This window comes from Antechinus flavipes, chromosome 4 (genome assembly GCF_016432865.1).
Source record: "Antechinus flavipes isolate AdamAnt ecotype Samford, QLD, Australia chromosome 4, AdamAnt_v2, whole genome shotgun sequence".
Classification (NCBI taxonomy): Eukaryota; Metazoa; Chordata; class Mammalia; order Dasyuromorphia; family Dasyuridae; genus Antechinus; species Antechinus flavipes.
In genome coordinates this window covers 112,188,532-112,203,297 of record NC_067401.1, presented here as the reverse complement: position 1 = coordinate 112,203,297, position 14,766 = coordinate 112,188,532, and the positions used below count along the sequence as shown (strand labels likewise).

Sequence of the window (14,766 nt, the reverse complement as noted above, 5' to 3'; positions counted from 1 at the left end):
AATTCAGATCTTCCTAGCTTTGAGGACAGCTTTCTATCCATTATGCCATAGTGTTTCCAATACATGTATATAACTTATATTATAGGTAAATGTACATGTATGCATGCTAAAAATAAATTTATTCAGTGAAGTACATTATCAAAAAAATTTAAAGACTATTGGCCCAGGAAATAAAAAGGTGATGAGGATCTTCAGGAGTCCTCAAACTTTTTAAATAGGGAGCCAATTCACTGTCCCTCAGACTGTTGGAGGGCCAGACTATAGTAAAAATAAAAACTTTGTTTTGTGGGCCTTTAAATAAAGAAACTTCATAGCCCTGGGGGAGGGAGGATAAACGTCCTCAGCTGCCACCATCTGGCCCTCGGGCCATAGTTTGAGGACCCCGATCTAGACTACAGTAGTAGCCATATGAACAGAGACAAAAAAGATTAAGGAAAGAGATTCTGTGATATATAGATTTTTAAGATATGACAACTTCCTGGATATACAGACTAAGGAAAAATGAGATGAGAACGGCTTCAAAGTTGTAAACCTAGGTTACTGGATAGAAATAGGGAAGTTCAGAAAAGGGGTATATTTCAAATATTTGAAGGGCTATCATCTAGAAGAAGTAATACATTTGAACTACTTTGGCCTCACATGATACAACTAAAAGCAACAGAAGTAGAATTTGCAAAGGTAAATTCAAACAGAACTTCCTAACTTATGTAAAAACCTGTCTGAAACAAACTAAAAGGAGAATTATTAAAATATGGGTTGCTTTTGAGATACTTTCCAATCCTGATACTCTTTGTAATTCTATACCACTCTTCTCAGTGGGCATTCCAAATGCATTTCCTTAATCTGCTTAGATGTATTCACATCTTAGTTTACTGAGAAAAACTGAAGTTACCTATGAGAAGGTCCTTCACCAGTCATCATACACCTCAAACCCCATCTTTTACTCCTTCTTCTATTCATTCTCCTCCTTAGTTCTTGTCTATAAAGATGTGATTCTTCTGCTTGCCAATATCCACTTCTGTAACCAAGCCACGTTCTTGATCCCATCTCTTTTCATTTTTTTGATGTCCTTCAACCTCCTTCAACCTCCCAAACATTTCTAGATCTCATCTAGCTTTAAAAAACAGAACAAAACTTCTACCACTCCACCATGCTCCCTCTCAAGCTATCATCCGATGTTTCTCCTTTATTTTACTGCCAGACAACAGAAAGAACTGTTGAAACACTTCCTCTTCATTCACTTTTTTTTTTGTGATATTAAATATCCATGATTTATTTTATTTTATTTTATTTTATTTTTTTAGTGTTTTATTTTTTTTTAATTTAATTTTTATTTAATAATTACTTTATATTGACACTCGTTTCTGTTCCGATTTTTTTTTCCCTCCCTCCCTCCACCCCCTTCCCTAGATGGCAAGCAGTCCTTTATATGTTGGATATGTTGCAGTATATCCTAGATACAATATATGTTTGCAGAACCGAACAGTTCTCTTGTTGCATAGGGAGAATTGGATTCAGAAGGTATAAATAACCCGGGAAGAAAAACAAAAATGTAGATAGTTCACATTCGTTTCCCAGTGTTCTTTCTTTGGGTGTAGCTGCTTTTGTCCGTCATTTATCAATCTTCATTCACTTTTTAATTGTTTTTTTAGTCCTATTTGACTCTTCATGACCCCATTTGGAATTTTCTTGGCAAAGATACTAGAGAGGTTTGCCATTTCCTACTCCGGCTTATTTTTACAGATAAGGAAATTGAGGCAAAGAGAGATAAGTGACTCGTCCAGGGTCATGCAGCTAGGAAGTGTCTGAAGACAGATTTGAACTCAGGAAAAAGAGTCCTGATTCCAGGTCCAATGGGCTATCCATTTACCACCTGGCTGCTCTCTCACTAACCTTTCAGCTTGTAGCAGTTGGGTTAATGACCCCCATCACTCCAGGGCACTGTTCTCTTGGAGCTACCAAAACTCTTAACTGCTCATTCCAAAGGCAATTTTGTAGTCCACATCCTCCATGACTTCTATAAAGCTTCTGATACCTCTAACAACTCTCTTTTCATTCCAATTCAATTCCTCGGGTATTTATGAATGCACTGTGCTAGGCACAAATGAAGCTGCTTATAATGAACTCATCTTCCTGAACATTCTCTCTGCCCTTTCAGTCTCTTTTTCGGCCCTGCTCTGTCCTGGTTCTTCTTTTCAGGTTCCTTTGTTAGATCAGCATTCATTTTTTGCACCCAGGATTTTGTCCTGAGCCCTCTTTTTTCCCTCTCGGAAATCTCAAAGGCTCCCATGTGGACAATGATTAATTCTACAAAAATGACTCCCAAATCTATATACTATCTCAACCTTTCTATTCAATAAACATATCCTCTGCACTATACTATGTGCTAACTTTTGAATTTCACTGCCAATTAATTGTCCACAGGCTGACAGATATTTGCAATTTGGTATCTCTGTCCAGAACTCTGCTTCTCTCACTAAACTTGCTCCTTCAGACTTTGCTCCTCTCAATCATATGGATTCATAGCCTCAAAGTTACCCTTGATGTTTCCTCCATATCCAATAAGTTCCTAATTCCATAGTTCTTATTTCTTCTCAAGTGAGATAACATACATAAAAGGACATTCTGGCAATTAAATAGAGCCAAAGATATCTCAGGACTCTCTTCTTTTCTTCCTCTATACCATTTCACTTAGTAATCTCATCTGCTTTCAAGGCTCCAATTATCTCCACACAATGATTTAGATTTACTTGTTCATTCTAAGCTCTCTTCCCACCTCCACTCTCACATCTCCAAATGCCTTTTAGACTTCTTGAACTGGATGTTCCACAGACATCTTATATTTAGTTAAGGAGCAATGTAGGGACCAGCGAGATGTGAGTGAGAGGATGGATCACTGAGTGGAGTTAAGAAGACCAGAGTTCAAATCTAGCCTTTGACATTAGCTGTGTGACCTAGGGCAAGTCATTTAACTTGGCTGCCTCAGTTTCTTCAACTTTAAAGTAGGGGTAATAATAGCTCCTATCTCACAGAATTATTTAAGTTGTAAGGATCAAATGAGATATTTGTAAAGCACCTAATAATTCCCTTCACATAGTAGACACTGTATGAATGCTAGCTATTATTATAATTATTGTTAGCAATTATGTTCAAAACAAAACTCATTCGTCTTTCTTTCAAAATCCTTCTTCCTCACTTTACTATATGGTTGAGAATACCAATAAAATCCCAGTCCCCCAGACTTACTCTCTCACCCTCATTCCTTTTATCATGTCCTGTAGTTTCTCCCTGTATAATGTTTCATATTCTTATTTCCCTTCTCTCATTTGACATAACAATCCACCTGATATAAAACCTCATCATCACATGGCTAGAATATTGCAATAACTTCTTCCTGAAGTCAAAAGATCCCATTCAAATCCAATCTTCACCCCTCTGTCAAATAGATCTTCCTAAAATGCAGGTCTGACCATAAACCCCTGCTACTTAATAAACTCCAGTGGCTCCACATTGCCCTATCAAAAATAAAATCCTGTTTGCCTCCAAAGCTCTTCAGTACCTGCCTGCCTATAACCAATACTTTTTGCCTTTCCAGTCTTCTGACACTCTTCTCCCTTCCATGTCCTCTAACCCACTGACAGAACTTCTGAGCTATTCCTATCACACAATATTTTTGCCCCCACACTTGCAATTTCTGCCTCCTCCTTTTTTGTCTTCTCTCATGTCTCAACTAAAGTTCCGCCTTCTGCACGAAGCTTTTCTTTTCTTTAATCCTAGTACCCTCCCCTCTCAGACTATCTCCAATCTATGGTGTTAGTAGGGGCAACTGGGTGGTACAGTAGATTAGAACACCAAGCCTAAAGTCAGAAAGACTCATATTCCTGAGATCAAATCTGGCCTCAGATACAAGTAACAAAGAGCCAGACATCATTAGAAAATGGCTGAACGAAAATTGTTGTACACAACCGTGCGCATATTGTCTCTCCTTTTAACTTTTTTTCCCCCTTCCTTTATGTCTGGCACATAATAGGCATCTAATAAACACCAGTTAACTGAAGAGGGCTGTACCAAGGACTGAGGAATATTGGATTTGAGTCCTGCCTCAGACACTATATGATATTAAGTCATTTAACATCTCAGCCTTAATTCTTCATGGGTAAAAATAAAGATAAGCATAGTAATAAGTTGCAACTCTCATAGTTGTGAGGATCAAATGAAATAACTAATGAAAGCTATTTTGCAAACCTTAAAACACTATATAAATGTAAGCTATAATAATAATTGTAATAATTTATTATTTTCTCCACTCATATCCACCAATTTAGTTCAGGCTCTTATCAACTCTCTCCTGGATTATTGTAATAGCCTCCTAAATGGCCTTCTTGTTTCCAATCCATCTTTTACATAAGCTGTCAAAATAATTTTCCTAAGGCAGAGGTATGACCAGATTATTCCACAGCAGAATATAAACTCCTTAGCCTAGCATTTAAAGTTCTAAAGAAAACTTTACACTTTACACTCTGCACAGTCAATTGTAGACTGTGGTGGCTTACTTTTTTCAACTCAACCAGAAGTTGTGTTCTGTGAGGGTGGGACATCAGAAGAAAGAAGATTTTTGGAGCCTGTGTTTAGAAACACAGAATGGGTCAACCTCATTTCATACTACTTCCCTTCACACACATTCTTCAAACCAGTCAAAGAGGACAGTTTCCTGACTCCAAATGGCACAAGCCATCGCTCAAGCCTTCAATATATTTGTATCATTTATGTTTTACAAAATCTCGGCTTTTCTGCATAACTCAGTTCATCCCCTATCTCTTCTATAAATTATTCCCCTATTCTCATAGTTTTAGTATATTCTCCTGAATTTTCTTTGTACCACACTCACTATTTGTAATAATAATCCCACCACATCCATTCACTCCCCCTTGAGGAAAAGCACTTCTATGGCTTTCTATCACCCCTAACACTTAGCACTTACTAGTGCCTTGTAACTAGTACTTAAAATATTTGTTGAACAAAATTTTTCTAATCCATCAGTCACCTTCTGGCTTTGTCTCCATATTTAGCATATTAGACTATATTTAGTATAGTCCTCAGATTAGACATAACAAAATTCTCATTTGAATACAATGATTTCTTATTGCTAACCACTAACCCTAATTATGGCAGCCAGCATGACTAGGCAGGTACTTAAAATAAGAGCAGGAGTAATAAAGGAGGATAGGAAGAAATTACAATAGAATTGAAATTATCTGAGCATGGAATCCCTTATCCCCCTCAGGTTTGTATTATCATATGAGTTCTGAACCATACTTGTCTTTCCAGGTAAGCGTGGGATATTGCACCTCTGTCTTAAATTGAAAAAATGCTCTGCTCAGTCTTCTAACTTTAAAATATCAGAACTGATCATCTGTGAATGCCCCTGGATGATAAAATCCCAGACTTATTTGAATTTGTTTCTTCTCAACCTACCTATTTCTCGAGCTAGGATAACACTGCTGAGGCGTATTGGTTGGGTAGATTCAGCAATAAGTATAGCTCTTTGAGAACACAAGGTATTGTTTTCATACAGAGGCTCAACGGTGACTGCATCATGATGGCTAGAATGCCTGCCAGGACAAAGAACTTCAAGTATGAAAGAATGAACTAGTGGAGAGTTGCTTTTCCTAGAAAAAGTATCCAATTCTTTTGTAGTTCATAAAGTATCCCATGAAGTACCTAATAAAGAGTGCTCAAGCTTTACAGGGTACATAGGACTTGAGGTTCTTTTCTTAAAGAGTTTTTTTTTTTTTGAAGTTCTCTTTGCCCCAAATCTCTGAATTAGTCAATATTCCCCTAAACCTATAAGGTTAAACTCAATTTGTATCTTCATTTTAGGGAGACTGTGTCTTTTCACAGAAGCTGGGATCTGAAGAGATCCAGAATGGAGGTCACATAACATGCTTAAGGAAAAAAAAAAAGCCAAGTTTGCATCCCTTCAACTCAAGAGTCATTAAACCACACTTGTAAGTCTCTGTATATCTACCCAAAAAAATTCTTTAGACTCTGGGAAGGGGCCTTTTATATAAAAGAAGAAAAGGAAAGGGTGCTCTCATTTTAGGAAAGGCCTCTTTCCTCCTGAGAAGGCTCACCCCAGCCAGCCACAGTCCTTCACAGTCCCCTTCACAGTCCTGATGACTGGGAAGGTCATTTTCCAAAAAAGCCCAAGAAGCCCACAGCCACTTGACCCTATGGACCTTTCACTTTGGGGGGAGAGGGTGCTAATGGAGCTCATTCTCTAGAAGGGTCCTCTCATTCCCCAGGTCTGGGAGGGCCCATGAGGCCGACAACCGCGTGGCCCTACAAGGTCTTTTCTTCTCTGGGGGAACAACGATTGGAAGAAGGAAGAAATGACTCAAGTTCCAGTGAGTGCCCCCCTCTTCCAAAGACAGGGGGCGCACTCATCCCTGCCTTGCCCCACCCTGGTCAAGGGGACATTCTGGAGGCTTTCCCAGAAGATGACCTTTGGGGAGTACCTCCCTTCCCCAAAGTGAGGAGCGCCCCATCCACTCGTGCCGTGTTCCGTTCGTCTGTGGGGCTGGCACCCGGCCCAGGAGCTGGGGCCCCTCACCAGGTGTAGCAGCCCCGTTGGGCCTCCAGCAGGAAGGGCACCCGGCCAGGCTCTCGGCCGAAGGGCAACAGCACCTTGGGCACGTTGAGTTTATTGGCCCGGGATCCGAGCAGGCTTAGCAGCAGCAGCGTCAAAAGCAGCGGCAGCGGCGACCCCAAGAAGTGCCTCAAGCCGCGGTCCCATCGGACCCCAGGCCTCCTCATGGCGGCCCAGGCTCCCGCTCAACCACCGGCCACGCCCCGGCTCGCAACAGCCAATGAGCGGGAGGGGGCGGGGCTAGGGCGCGTGAAGGGAGGAGAAACCGCTGGAAGATTCGCCCCACCCTCATCTCAGCCACTCTTGACCATGGAAGTAACCTCGAAGGACCCGAGGTTAAATTTACGCCAGCTAAACTTCCTCTGTAAATTCATCTGAATATAGATTCTCTAATTACCCCAACCCACTAAATAATTAGTCCAGCCCACAACTGTGCTAATTTAGCAAAGCTCCTCTCGCAGCACGGCTCTACTACTTCCCAGGGGATAAAAACTAACTCTGAGGGGCGAGCAGACAACCTGGGATTAGGCACAATCTAATAGGTTTCCCAACTGGAAAGAATGCTGTCTTTGGGTTAGTTTTAACTCACATTTTTCTGATTAACTGAAGTCCAGAGGAGGTGCCTTGCTCGAGGTTACTCAGCAGGCAAATAATTCGAACCCGGGGCTCTCTCCCAGTTTACAGTCTTCAAATGAAGGGGATTAGAATTAGGACGAATGGGTAGGATAAACAGTTCGGTTTTACCTGGGTCGTTTCTCTCCCTTGCTCCACTCTCCGCAGAGGCACTTGCCCTCACAAAGCCAAAGTTTCTCAATCCTGGGTCCCTCCCATTTCCTCCGCCTAAAGGCTTCAGTAAATCACCCATTCCATTCCCGGCTCAGGCCCCGTGAATGGTAGAAACCGAGTAATTCTTTTGTCTTTCTTTCCCTTCACTTCCACCTGCCTTCCTCCGTAGTCCCGCGATGTCCCACTCCCCCTTTCCCTTGCAAATGGCGTCCTAGACTTCTTCAGTATGTGATGCCGCTAACCATCCCCCTTTCCGTCTGTGTATGTAGTTACTAACCCGTGTCACCGGGTGACACAAAATCTCCTGGATGTTAACTTTTTTGGGGGGCTCCCACTTTTGACAGCTTCTTCTCCTTCTCCATGTGTTATCACTCGAGGGTCTAGCCTCAGTGAGCATCCAAAGGACTACAAATGATGGTGGACCCTCCTCTCTGGATCTTAGCTACACGACCTCATGTTCTCAATACCTTTCAAATGTATTACTAAATGAGCTATAATAGGTACTTCCACTATTCTGTTCCTGCCCTTTGTAGGGTTAGTAGTCCTTCCCGTCTAGTCTAGCACTTTTTTTTTTTTTTTTAAAGTTTCTGGGATCCACTAAAGCTTAGCTCAAACACCATTTACACGGGACCTTTCCCCACCCCAGAAATCCTAGCATGGTCTCAAAAAAACCAAGTTAAATTTGGGTTATTTTTTCCCCCAAAAAATTTAAATTGACAATAAGATGACTCAGAAGCCTGCGAATAAGAACAATGCCTCGGATTACTAGCACCTAAGTGGAGACTGGCACAGGGCAGATTTTGAATGTCCACTGGAGTTAAAATTCCCTTTTAACTTCTTGGGCCAGAAACAGGTGAACTATTACTATTTAAAGATGAGTTTTGAGATCCAACCTTTAAAAACTGGCTGAAATCCGGGGCAGAGTATAGGTTACCACTTTTTCTAAAAGAAAAAAAAAATGGCCTTAATACAAAGTCTTCTATGACTTCTCCAAAGACACTGATCAAAACCAAAACTTCTAAGCCAAAAACTGGCCAGTTTCAAGACCTAGAGGTAAAAAAGTAATATATAATATTTGCCCTTACTCTTTCCCTGTCTGTCCCCTTGTCCATAAAAAGGGAATGATCCAGCTGTACCCACCTCAGAGGATTGTTGGAAGATCAAGTGAGAACATGTGTAAGTTAGAAAAATGTAACTTTGATATTACTGTGATTTTTGAGGGAGAGAGCATGGTTAGGTTAAATGAGAAACAAGGATTTCTGAGGGTGGAGGGACTGGTTCTTTATTTCAAAGGACATTTTGTCAATTTTCAGTATCAAAACACTTGCACTATTGGTTCCTCTTTATCCAGATTGGCTCCAAAATAGACCACACCAAAGGAGAGTACATTTAAGCCAATAAACTGCACGATGCAAACCTAACACAGACTTCATGGCCTCACCAAAACCTCACCAAAAAAAAAAAAAAAAAAGAAAAGAAAAGAAAAGAAATAAAAGAACAAAAGAACAAAAAGAAAAGGGAATTGGAAAAGATCAGCACACTGCCAGCCCACAGACTGCAAACAGAGAGCACTCACAGCCAGATGGGGGTGGAGGTGGGGTGGAGTAGGAGTGGTCCTGATGTTCCCCACCCAAGAGAAATAAAGCATCAAAAATAATATATATAAAATTAAAAAAAAAAAGTTTTGTACACAAGCTATTCAAGATTTTTCCAGCACTGAGTGATAAAAAGCACAATGAGATGGCACTTTTAGAGACAGCAGCTTCTGACCCAATAATGGGTAATGAGATGAACTTCACTTGGCTAATCAGTGGCAAAAAACGTTATTTTTCAAAGAAGGTGAAGTGGGGATAGGAGTAGACACTCCAACTTCTGGGGCACATGATCCATTCTGTGAGTGAATGAGGAGAGGGAAGATAATATGGTCTCGAAGAGGTCTTGTCTGTGTAATCGGCTTGTTTGCTACTGATGCAAATGTTTAAAAAAAAAAAAGAAAAAGAAAAAGAAAAACACATCCCAAGATACCTTAAAGTTGAAAACCTGAACAGCACTTTTTTTTTTTTTTTTTTTTTTTTTTTTTTTTTTTTTTTTTTGCAAACTCCTCCTGGAATGACTTTCTGGTTTGGCTGGTGCTTGGTACAGAACATTGAAGTTTCCCCATGACACAGTCTTTTCTCGGGCTATGTTCAGTTCTCAAGTAGGGCAGGCTAATACAGATTTCCCTCTTCTATGGAGAAGGGGCAATTTGTTTAGGTAGAAATATTTACCATCCAAAAAGAAATGATTAGATGCAGCCTAGGAGCTGAGGAATTATCTGGAATGTCTTACAAATAGTTGCTACAACAACAACAAAAAGGTAATTACAAAATGTATACATCATACAACATGCTTTTAAAGACACTATTGCATTGTGCTCATGTTCCCTTAAATGTTGTTCCCAAAAGTGCTCAGCCCTTGGCCCATCTGGGATCTCTAGGGGAGAGCTGCAGAGACAGTTTGGTGAAACTGACATGGGGAGGTGGGGGTAGGGATAGGGTGGGGAGAGGGTAAGCAAGGACCCAGAGAAGAAAGCAGCCTTCAGGTTAAAGATCAGCCCTCAGTTTAAAGGTCAGCTTCAGGCAGGCTGGCCTCCAGCGAAGTCAGAGTCAGTGGAAGGAGCAGCGACAGGGTGGGGCTGGGGGGAAAGGGGTTTCTACATCTCATTCAGGTCAAGCAGAGTCTGGTCCAGCATCCTTTGTGTGCAGAGGTGCTCCTCTTTGGTGCATTTCAGTTTATCTAATGGGGGGGCAAAGGGAAAGAGGTTACAATGGCTAGGAACAATGCTTCCAGTCCATCCACATTTAAGAATTGCTCCCTATAGATGAGAGCTCATAGAATCTCCTGGCCCCAGAAGCAAACTGCTGCTGCCTCCTGAAGCTACAGATGTACTTCCTGTGGGAGGGAGTTTAGAGTCTTGTTATTTCCTAACAACCCCCACCCCAGGCTCAAGTTACAGTAGGCAAATGTAAACCTATTTGTCTCTGCGGTAAGCAAACCAAAAGACTAGGTGAAGGGACAGCACCCAATAGAGCAAACTTTAGGTGGGGAAAACTAGTATGTTCCAACAGAAAGGATCCTGAGCCTGGAGACACAGGTCAGTTCAAACCCCCAACTTTATAACTTACTTCCTTTGCAACCATAAGCAAGTATCTGGGTCTCCATTTTCTCCTCTAAGTTGGACTGGGGGAACAGGGAGAAAGGGGAGATTCTCACTATGTTATTATGAACCAGGATGAGAATATTTCTAGAAGCAAAAAATGTCAAGTACATTCCTGCTAAAGAGAAGATTACCAAAAGTGAGACTACTCAGACTAAATTGCTCTTCAAATCAGAGCAAACAGTGGGTGAGAATTATGAGAGACTGCTTCCACAGAGGTTCAGCAGGCCCAAAGATCTCGAACAAAATTACCAAGAATGGCATACCCTTCCCCCACCCCCACCGACAAACTTTTCTGAAGCTGTGATACAGGCCTGGCTTATGACTGAGTTAGTTATGCTGAAGCATGTCACAGAAGGAAAAGTGATCTATGGAACAATATCAAGAAGAGCCAGAAATTAGCCAAGCCCCAAGATTCCAACCCACCAAGTGAACCACCCTCCAGGCACTTTCTCAGTTCAAAGAACAGGGTATTATTCTCTTTATGTCTCAAAATAAGGTGATGACAGCTGAGAGTCAAGCCAACCTACCCCATTCTTCCCCCCCACCCCCACCCCCAAGGCAATGTCTCACCCCAGAATTGTCTGGTCCCTGGATCTACAGATGAAGCATAGCTACACCATACAATCAATTCAGTCCTTTTATTGTTATAAACCATTCATGCAAAGGGAATATATTATAGGATCAGTGTACAAGGAACAGCTAGTATTTAAGGGGAGAAGAGTTAGCAGGGAGACAAAATTCTCTTGGACTTAACTAGTTTCCCAACTTTTAGTTTCATCTGGAGTCCATGTCCACCCCACTCCCCTGCAAATTCATGTAAAAAGTTAAGGAATGTCTGTATCAATTCTTTAAGATTTATACAGCTGTGGAAAGATTACCTTAATTATTTTTTTTCTTCAAGTAGTAGAAGCAGCTAGATGGCACAGTGGATTAGAGCACTGGACCTGGAGTCAGGAAGACCTGAATTTGAATTACTAGCTATGTGACCCTGGGCAAGTCACTTAAACCTTTGCTTCAGTTTCCTCATCTGTAAAATGGGGATTATTATCACCTACCTCCCAGAGTTGTTGTAAAGAAAAAACCAGATATTTATAAAGTGCTTTGCAATCTTTAAAGCGCTATGTAAATTCTTAAACAGCATTATTTTTCAACTGCCCCAAGTAAACAGTTATTAGTTTGCTCAGCCAGGGGATAAAATGGGGAAAAGGGGTACTGATCAGCTTTTTCTGGGGTCCAGGCCAATGAACTGTAAGCTTGGTTTAAGGGGCATTAGTGAGCCCCTTCCCGTCAGTCACACAGATCATGCAGCGTTAACTTCAGCTCGTTAGAGAGCAGGCGGTTTCGCTCAAGTTGGCTGTAGAGACGCTCTGCAACAGCGACAGAGGAGAGGGGAACAAGAGGAAGAGAAAGGGAAAGAGGAGGAAAGGAGAGAAAAAAAGGGAAAGTTAGTAGAGTACTGGAAGTGAATTGAGCTTTACAACTAGGTGGCATAACACATGCATCAGTGAATCACACTGGATGGGAGAAGGATTTGGACAGAGAATGGTCCAGTCAGCTAGCCATCAAACAGTGTGGAAAGATGGTCAGGTGAAGGGGCCAGATCAGCAGAAGAGGAAAGTTAAGACTATGGGAAAGTAATTGGACACAACATTGAAGGCAGGAAAACCCTGCACTGCAGTGTCCCTTTTGTCAAAGACCAGGGCATGCAAGAAGTAGGACAGAATGAGAAAAGAACAGTCTGTCATCTACTCACTCTAGTACCCATCTATCTTCTGGTAGTGAAGTGTTTTAGCTAACTAAGAGATCAGGTCATCATTGAACTGTTGACTAAAAACTAAACAAGCAATAGAACTTGGCCTGAGCATATAGTTTAAAATGTCCGATCAGTAGCTGGGAAAGGGCGTTGGGCAACAAGCAAGACAATCTGCGTCACAATTCTATACTTCTGAAATTAAAAGGATAGTCTTTCTTTAGCTTTCTACAGCAGGCTCATAGATGTTAGGGCCTTAGTGAATTTAACAAGTATACTTCAAATTTAATGTTTTTGAAGATTAAAACTGTTGAGGGGAGGGGCAGGCTTAAGAGTTTCTCCCTAAATTTGACTTTTCTTTTCCTTCACTCTTTTAAGAAGCCGCGGGAATCCTAGAAGTATAATATCCTTAACAATATCTACTTCATCTTTCTGGGCCACAAAAGCAAAAACTGACCAATCAACTACCAAATGTACCTCTCAGTCCCAAAAATTCTTACCCGCACTATCATATATAGCCTCTGATCATCCTTTCAGTATTTAAGTCATTAATCTTCTCCTTTTGAGTCCTTATATGTAAATCCTCCTTAGAATGCTAAGGCCTGGGTCATTATAAGAGTAAAGAATACTTCCTTTCATCTATAGCCTTATGGCACATGTGTTTTATAGAACTACTCTAGGGAGGCAGCTACGTGGAGCAGTGGTACTGCACTGCAGGAGGACCCAAGTTCAAATCTGGCCTCAGACACTTAACACTTCCTAGCTATGTGACACTGAGCAAGTCACTTAACCCCAACTGCTTCAGGGAAAAAAAAAACAAAAACCAAAAAACCCACTTCTAAGTTTATGACAGAGTACAGGGGAAAGGAAGAGAGAAACCTGAAAATTCTATCAGTTGCCCCTGAAAATTTCTGTTCTTCTCTTTTTAAAAGGAGTGCTTTTTTTCAGGATGGTTGAACTGATAGTATATCCCATCCAGTGAAGGATACAAAAAAACTGCAATCATCCAATCAATGTCAACAATTCTAATTTCCTATCTGGAGGGAAGGCAGTCTGTATTTGGAGAGCAATGTTTTCTTAAAACATCCTTATTCCATACTCACAGAGCATCTACAATTTCCAAAGTTCATAGAATCACAGGTTTATGTGGTCAGGAAATCCTTGAGCCTCTAGGGCATAAACTAACCATACCACATAGAATTATCATTCCTAATGTTGGGGAACCTTGTGAGATCCATTCATTAGTAGACTATCCTCATAAATGAAGCTTTAAGGATCCCACTAGAGGTAAATAGAAGCAAAGGAAGTATTTTAGGAATTATCTGTTGTCAGACCAAACCCTAAACTAATTCTATAATGAGAGGCCTAAAATAGGATCATATATTTTAGAACTGGAAAGGACTATGGTGGGTCCATTCGTTCAACCCTCTTACTTTACAAATGAAGAAACAAGGCCCAGTGAAGTTAACTTATTTGGTGCCAGAGGCTGGGTCTGAATCATTAAATGGATCATTATATGGAGTCTTTCTTCTACTGAGCTATCCTGACAAAGATGAAGTGCTTCAATTCTCATCACCAGATAGTCCTTATAGCCCTTTTCCTAATGAGAATTTAAGATCAGATACTTGTTTAGTTAAAGTGGTGGGCAGCATGTATCTTAGTAATAATTCTATAAGGAGGCAAGAAATACGGAGCACTCATCTGGCCCAAAGTTTTTTCCTAGCTCTGCTTATCATTCACTAAAACACATTCGAGCTGTCATGGGCCTAAAATAGGTTTATTTTTCTTTTTTACCAGAGAGAAGGACTAAATCTTCAGTGAGTAAATATAAATCACAACTTATTTCTGTGCCTTAACTTCCTTATCTCTAAAATGAGGGGATTAGGCTACATCTTCTAAGTATGAGTCTATGATACTAAAACTCACTGGAGAATGGCTCAAACAGAATAAGAACGTAGGGTGGGACTAAAACCAAGGATGCCTGAAGGTAATAAGATCAGTCCCACCCCCACTCTGTTGGTGACATGAGGTTCAGCCATTTTTTATTCTCATCACAGACCTGATAGGTAGGTGAATAGTTGAACTCTGTGGATGGGAGAAGACTTTTGGAAAACTTGGCCTCCAACTTCCTTAAAGAAATTAAGGTAAAACTCTACCCTTCATCCTTTTTCTCAAAGAATTACCCTTCTGGAGATTAATCTAACAGGCATTCTCTCTTGCCTCAGGAATCCTCTCAATTAGGTTCTCTTACTCTGTATTATTTCTTTCTTGTGGTTTTGTATTGGGTCTTTGATATTAAAAACTAACTCATGTCAAACTTCAAAAATGGTAGTTATGATCTTCAGGTTGTAAGGAAATCTCAGGAAGCATCTGGTCCCAACA

General features: G+C 40.8%; 2 protein-coding genes and 1 long non-coding RNA gene across 10 annotated transcripts in view; 1 reads left to right on the top strand and 2 right to left on the bottom strand.

The window, feature by feature from the left end:
• NUP210L (nucleoporin 210 like) overlaps nucleotides 1–6,893 on the bottom strand; it is a 142,075-nt gene extending 135,182 nt beyond the window's left edge. Inside the window, exons 1-2 of the mRNA XM_051993986.1 lie at nucleotides 6,614–6,893; nucleotides 5,476–5,612 (exon numbers count right to left, since the gene is read on the bottom strand). Of these exons, the coding sequence (XP_051849946.1) occupies nucleotides 5,476–5,612; nucleotides 6,614–6,816 (340 nt within the window). The 5' untranslated portion in view covers nucleotides 6,817–6,893. The remainder of the gene's footprint in view (nucleotides 1–5,475; nucleotides 5,613–6,613) is intronic.
• A 241-nt stretch (nucleotides 6,894–7,134) lies between these two features.
• Nucleotides 7,135–8,837, top strand: LOC127559870 (uncharacterized). Its single transcript, XR_007953218.1, has 2 exons — nucleotides 7,135–7,222; nucleotides 8,554–8,837. It is a non-coding gene; the product is annotated as an uncharacterized LOC127559870 (long non-coding RNA).
• TPM3 (tropomyosin 3) overlaps nucleotides 8,692–14,766 on the bottom strand; it is a 26,947-nt gene continuing 20,872 nt past the window's right edge. For 4 of the 8 annotated variants that reach the window (XM_051993972.1, XM_051993971.1, XM_051993979.1 and 1 more), the window contains one exon: nucleotides 8,692–10,210. In XM_051993972.1, coding sequence (XP_051849932.1) covers nucleotides 10,128–10,210 — 83 coding nt within the window. In that variant the 3' untranslated portion in view covers nucleotides 8,692–10,127. Of the gene's footprint in view, nucleotides 10,211–11,253; nucleotides 12,002–14,766 lie in introns of those variants that run through there. The other 4 variants (XM_051993975.1, XM_051993974.1, XM_051993984.1 and 1 more) reach the window with 1 other exon arrangement.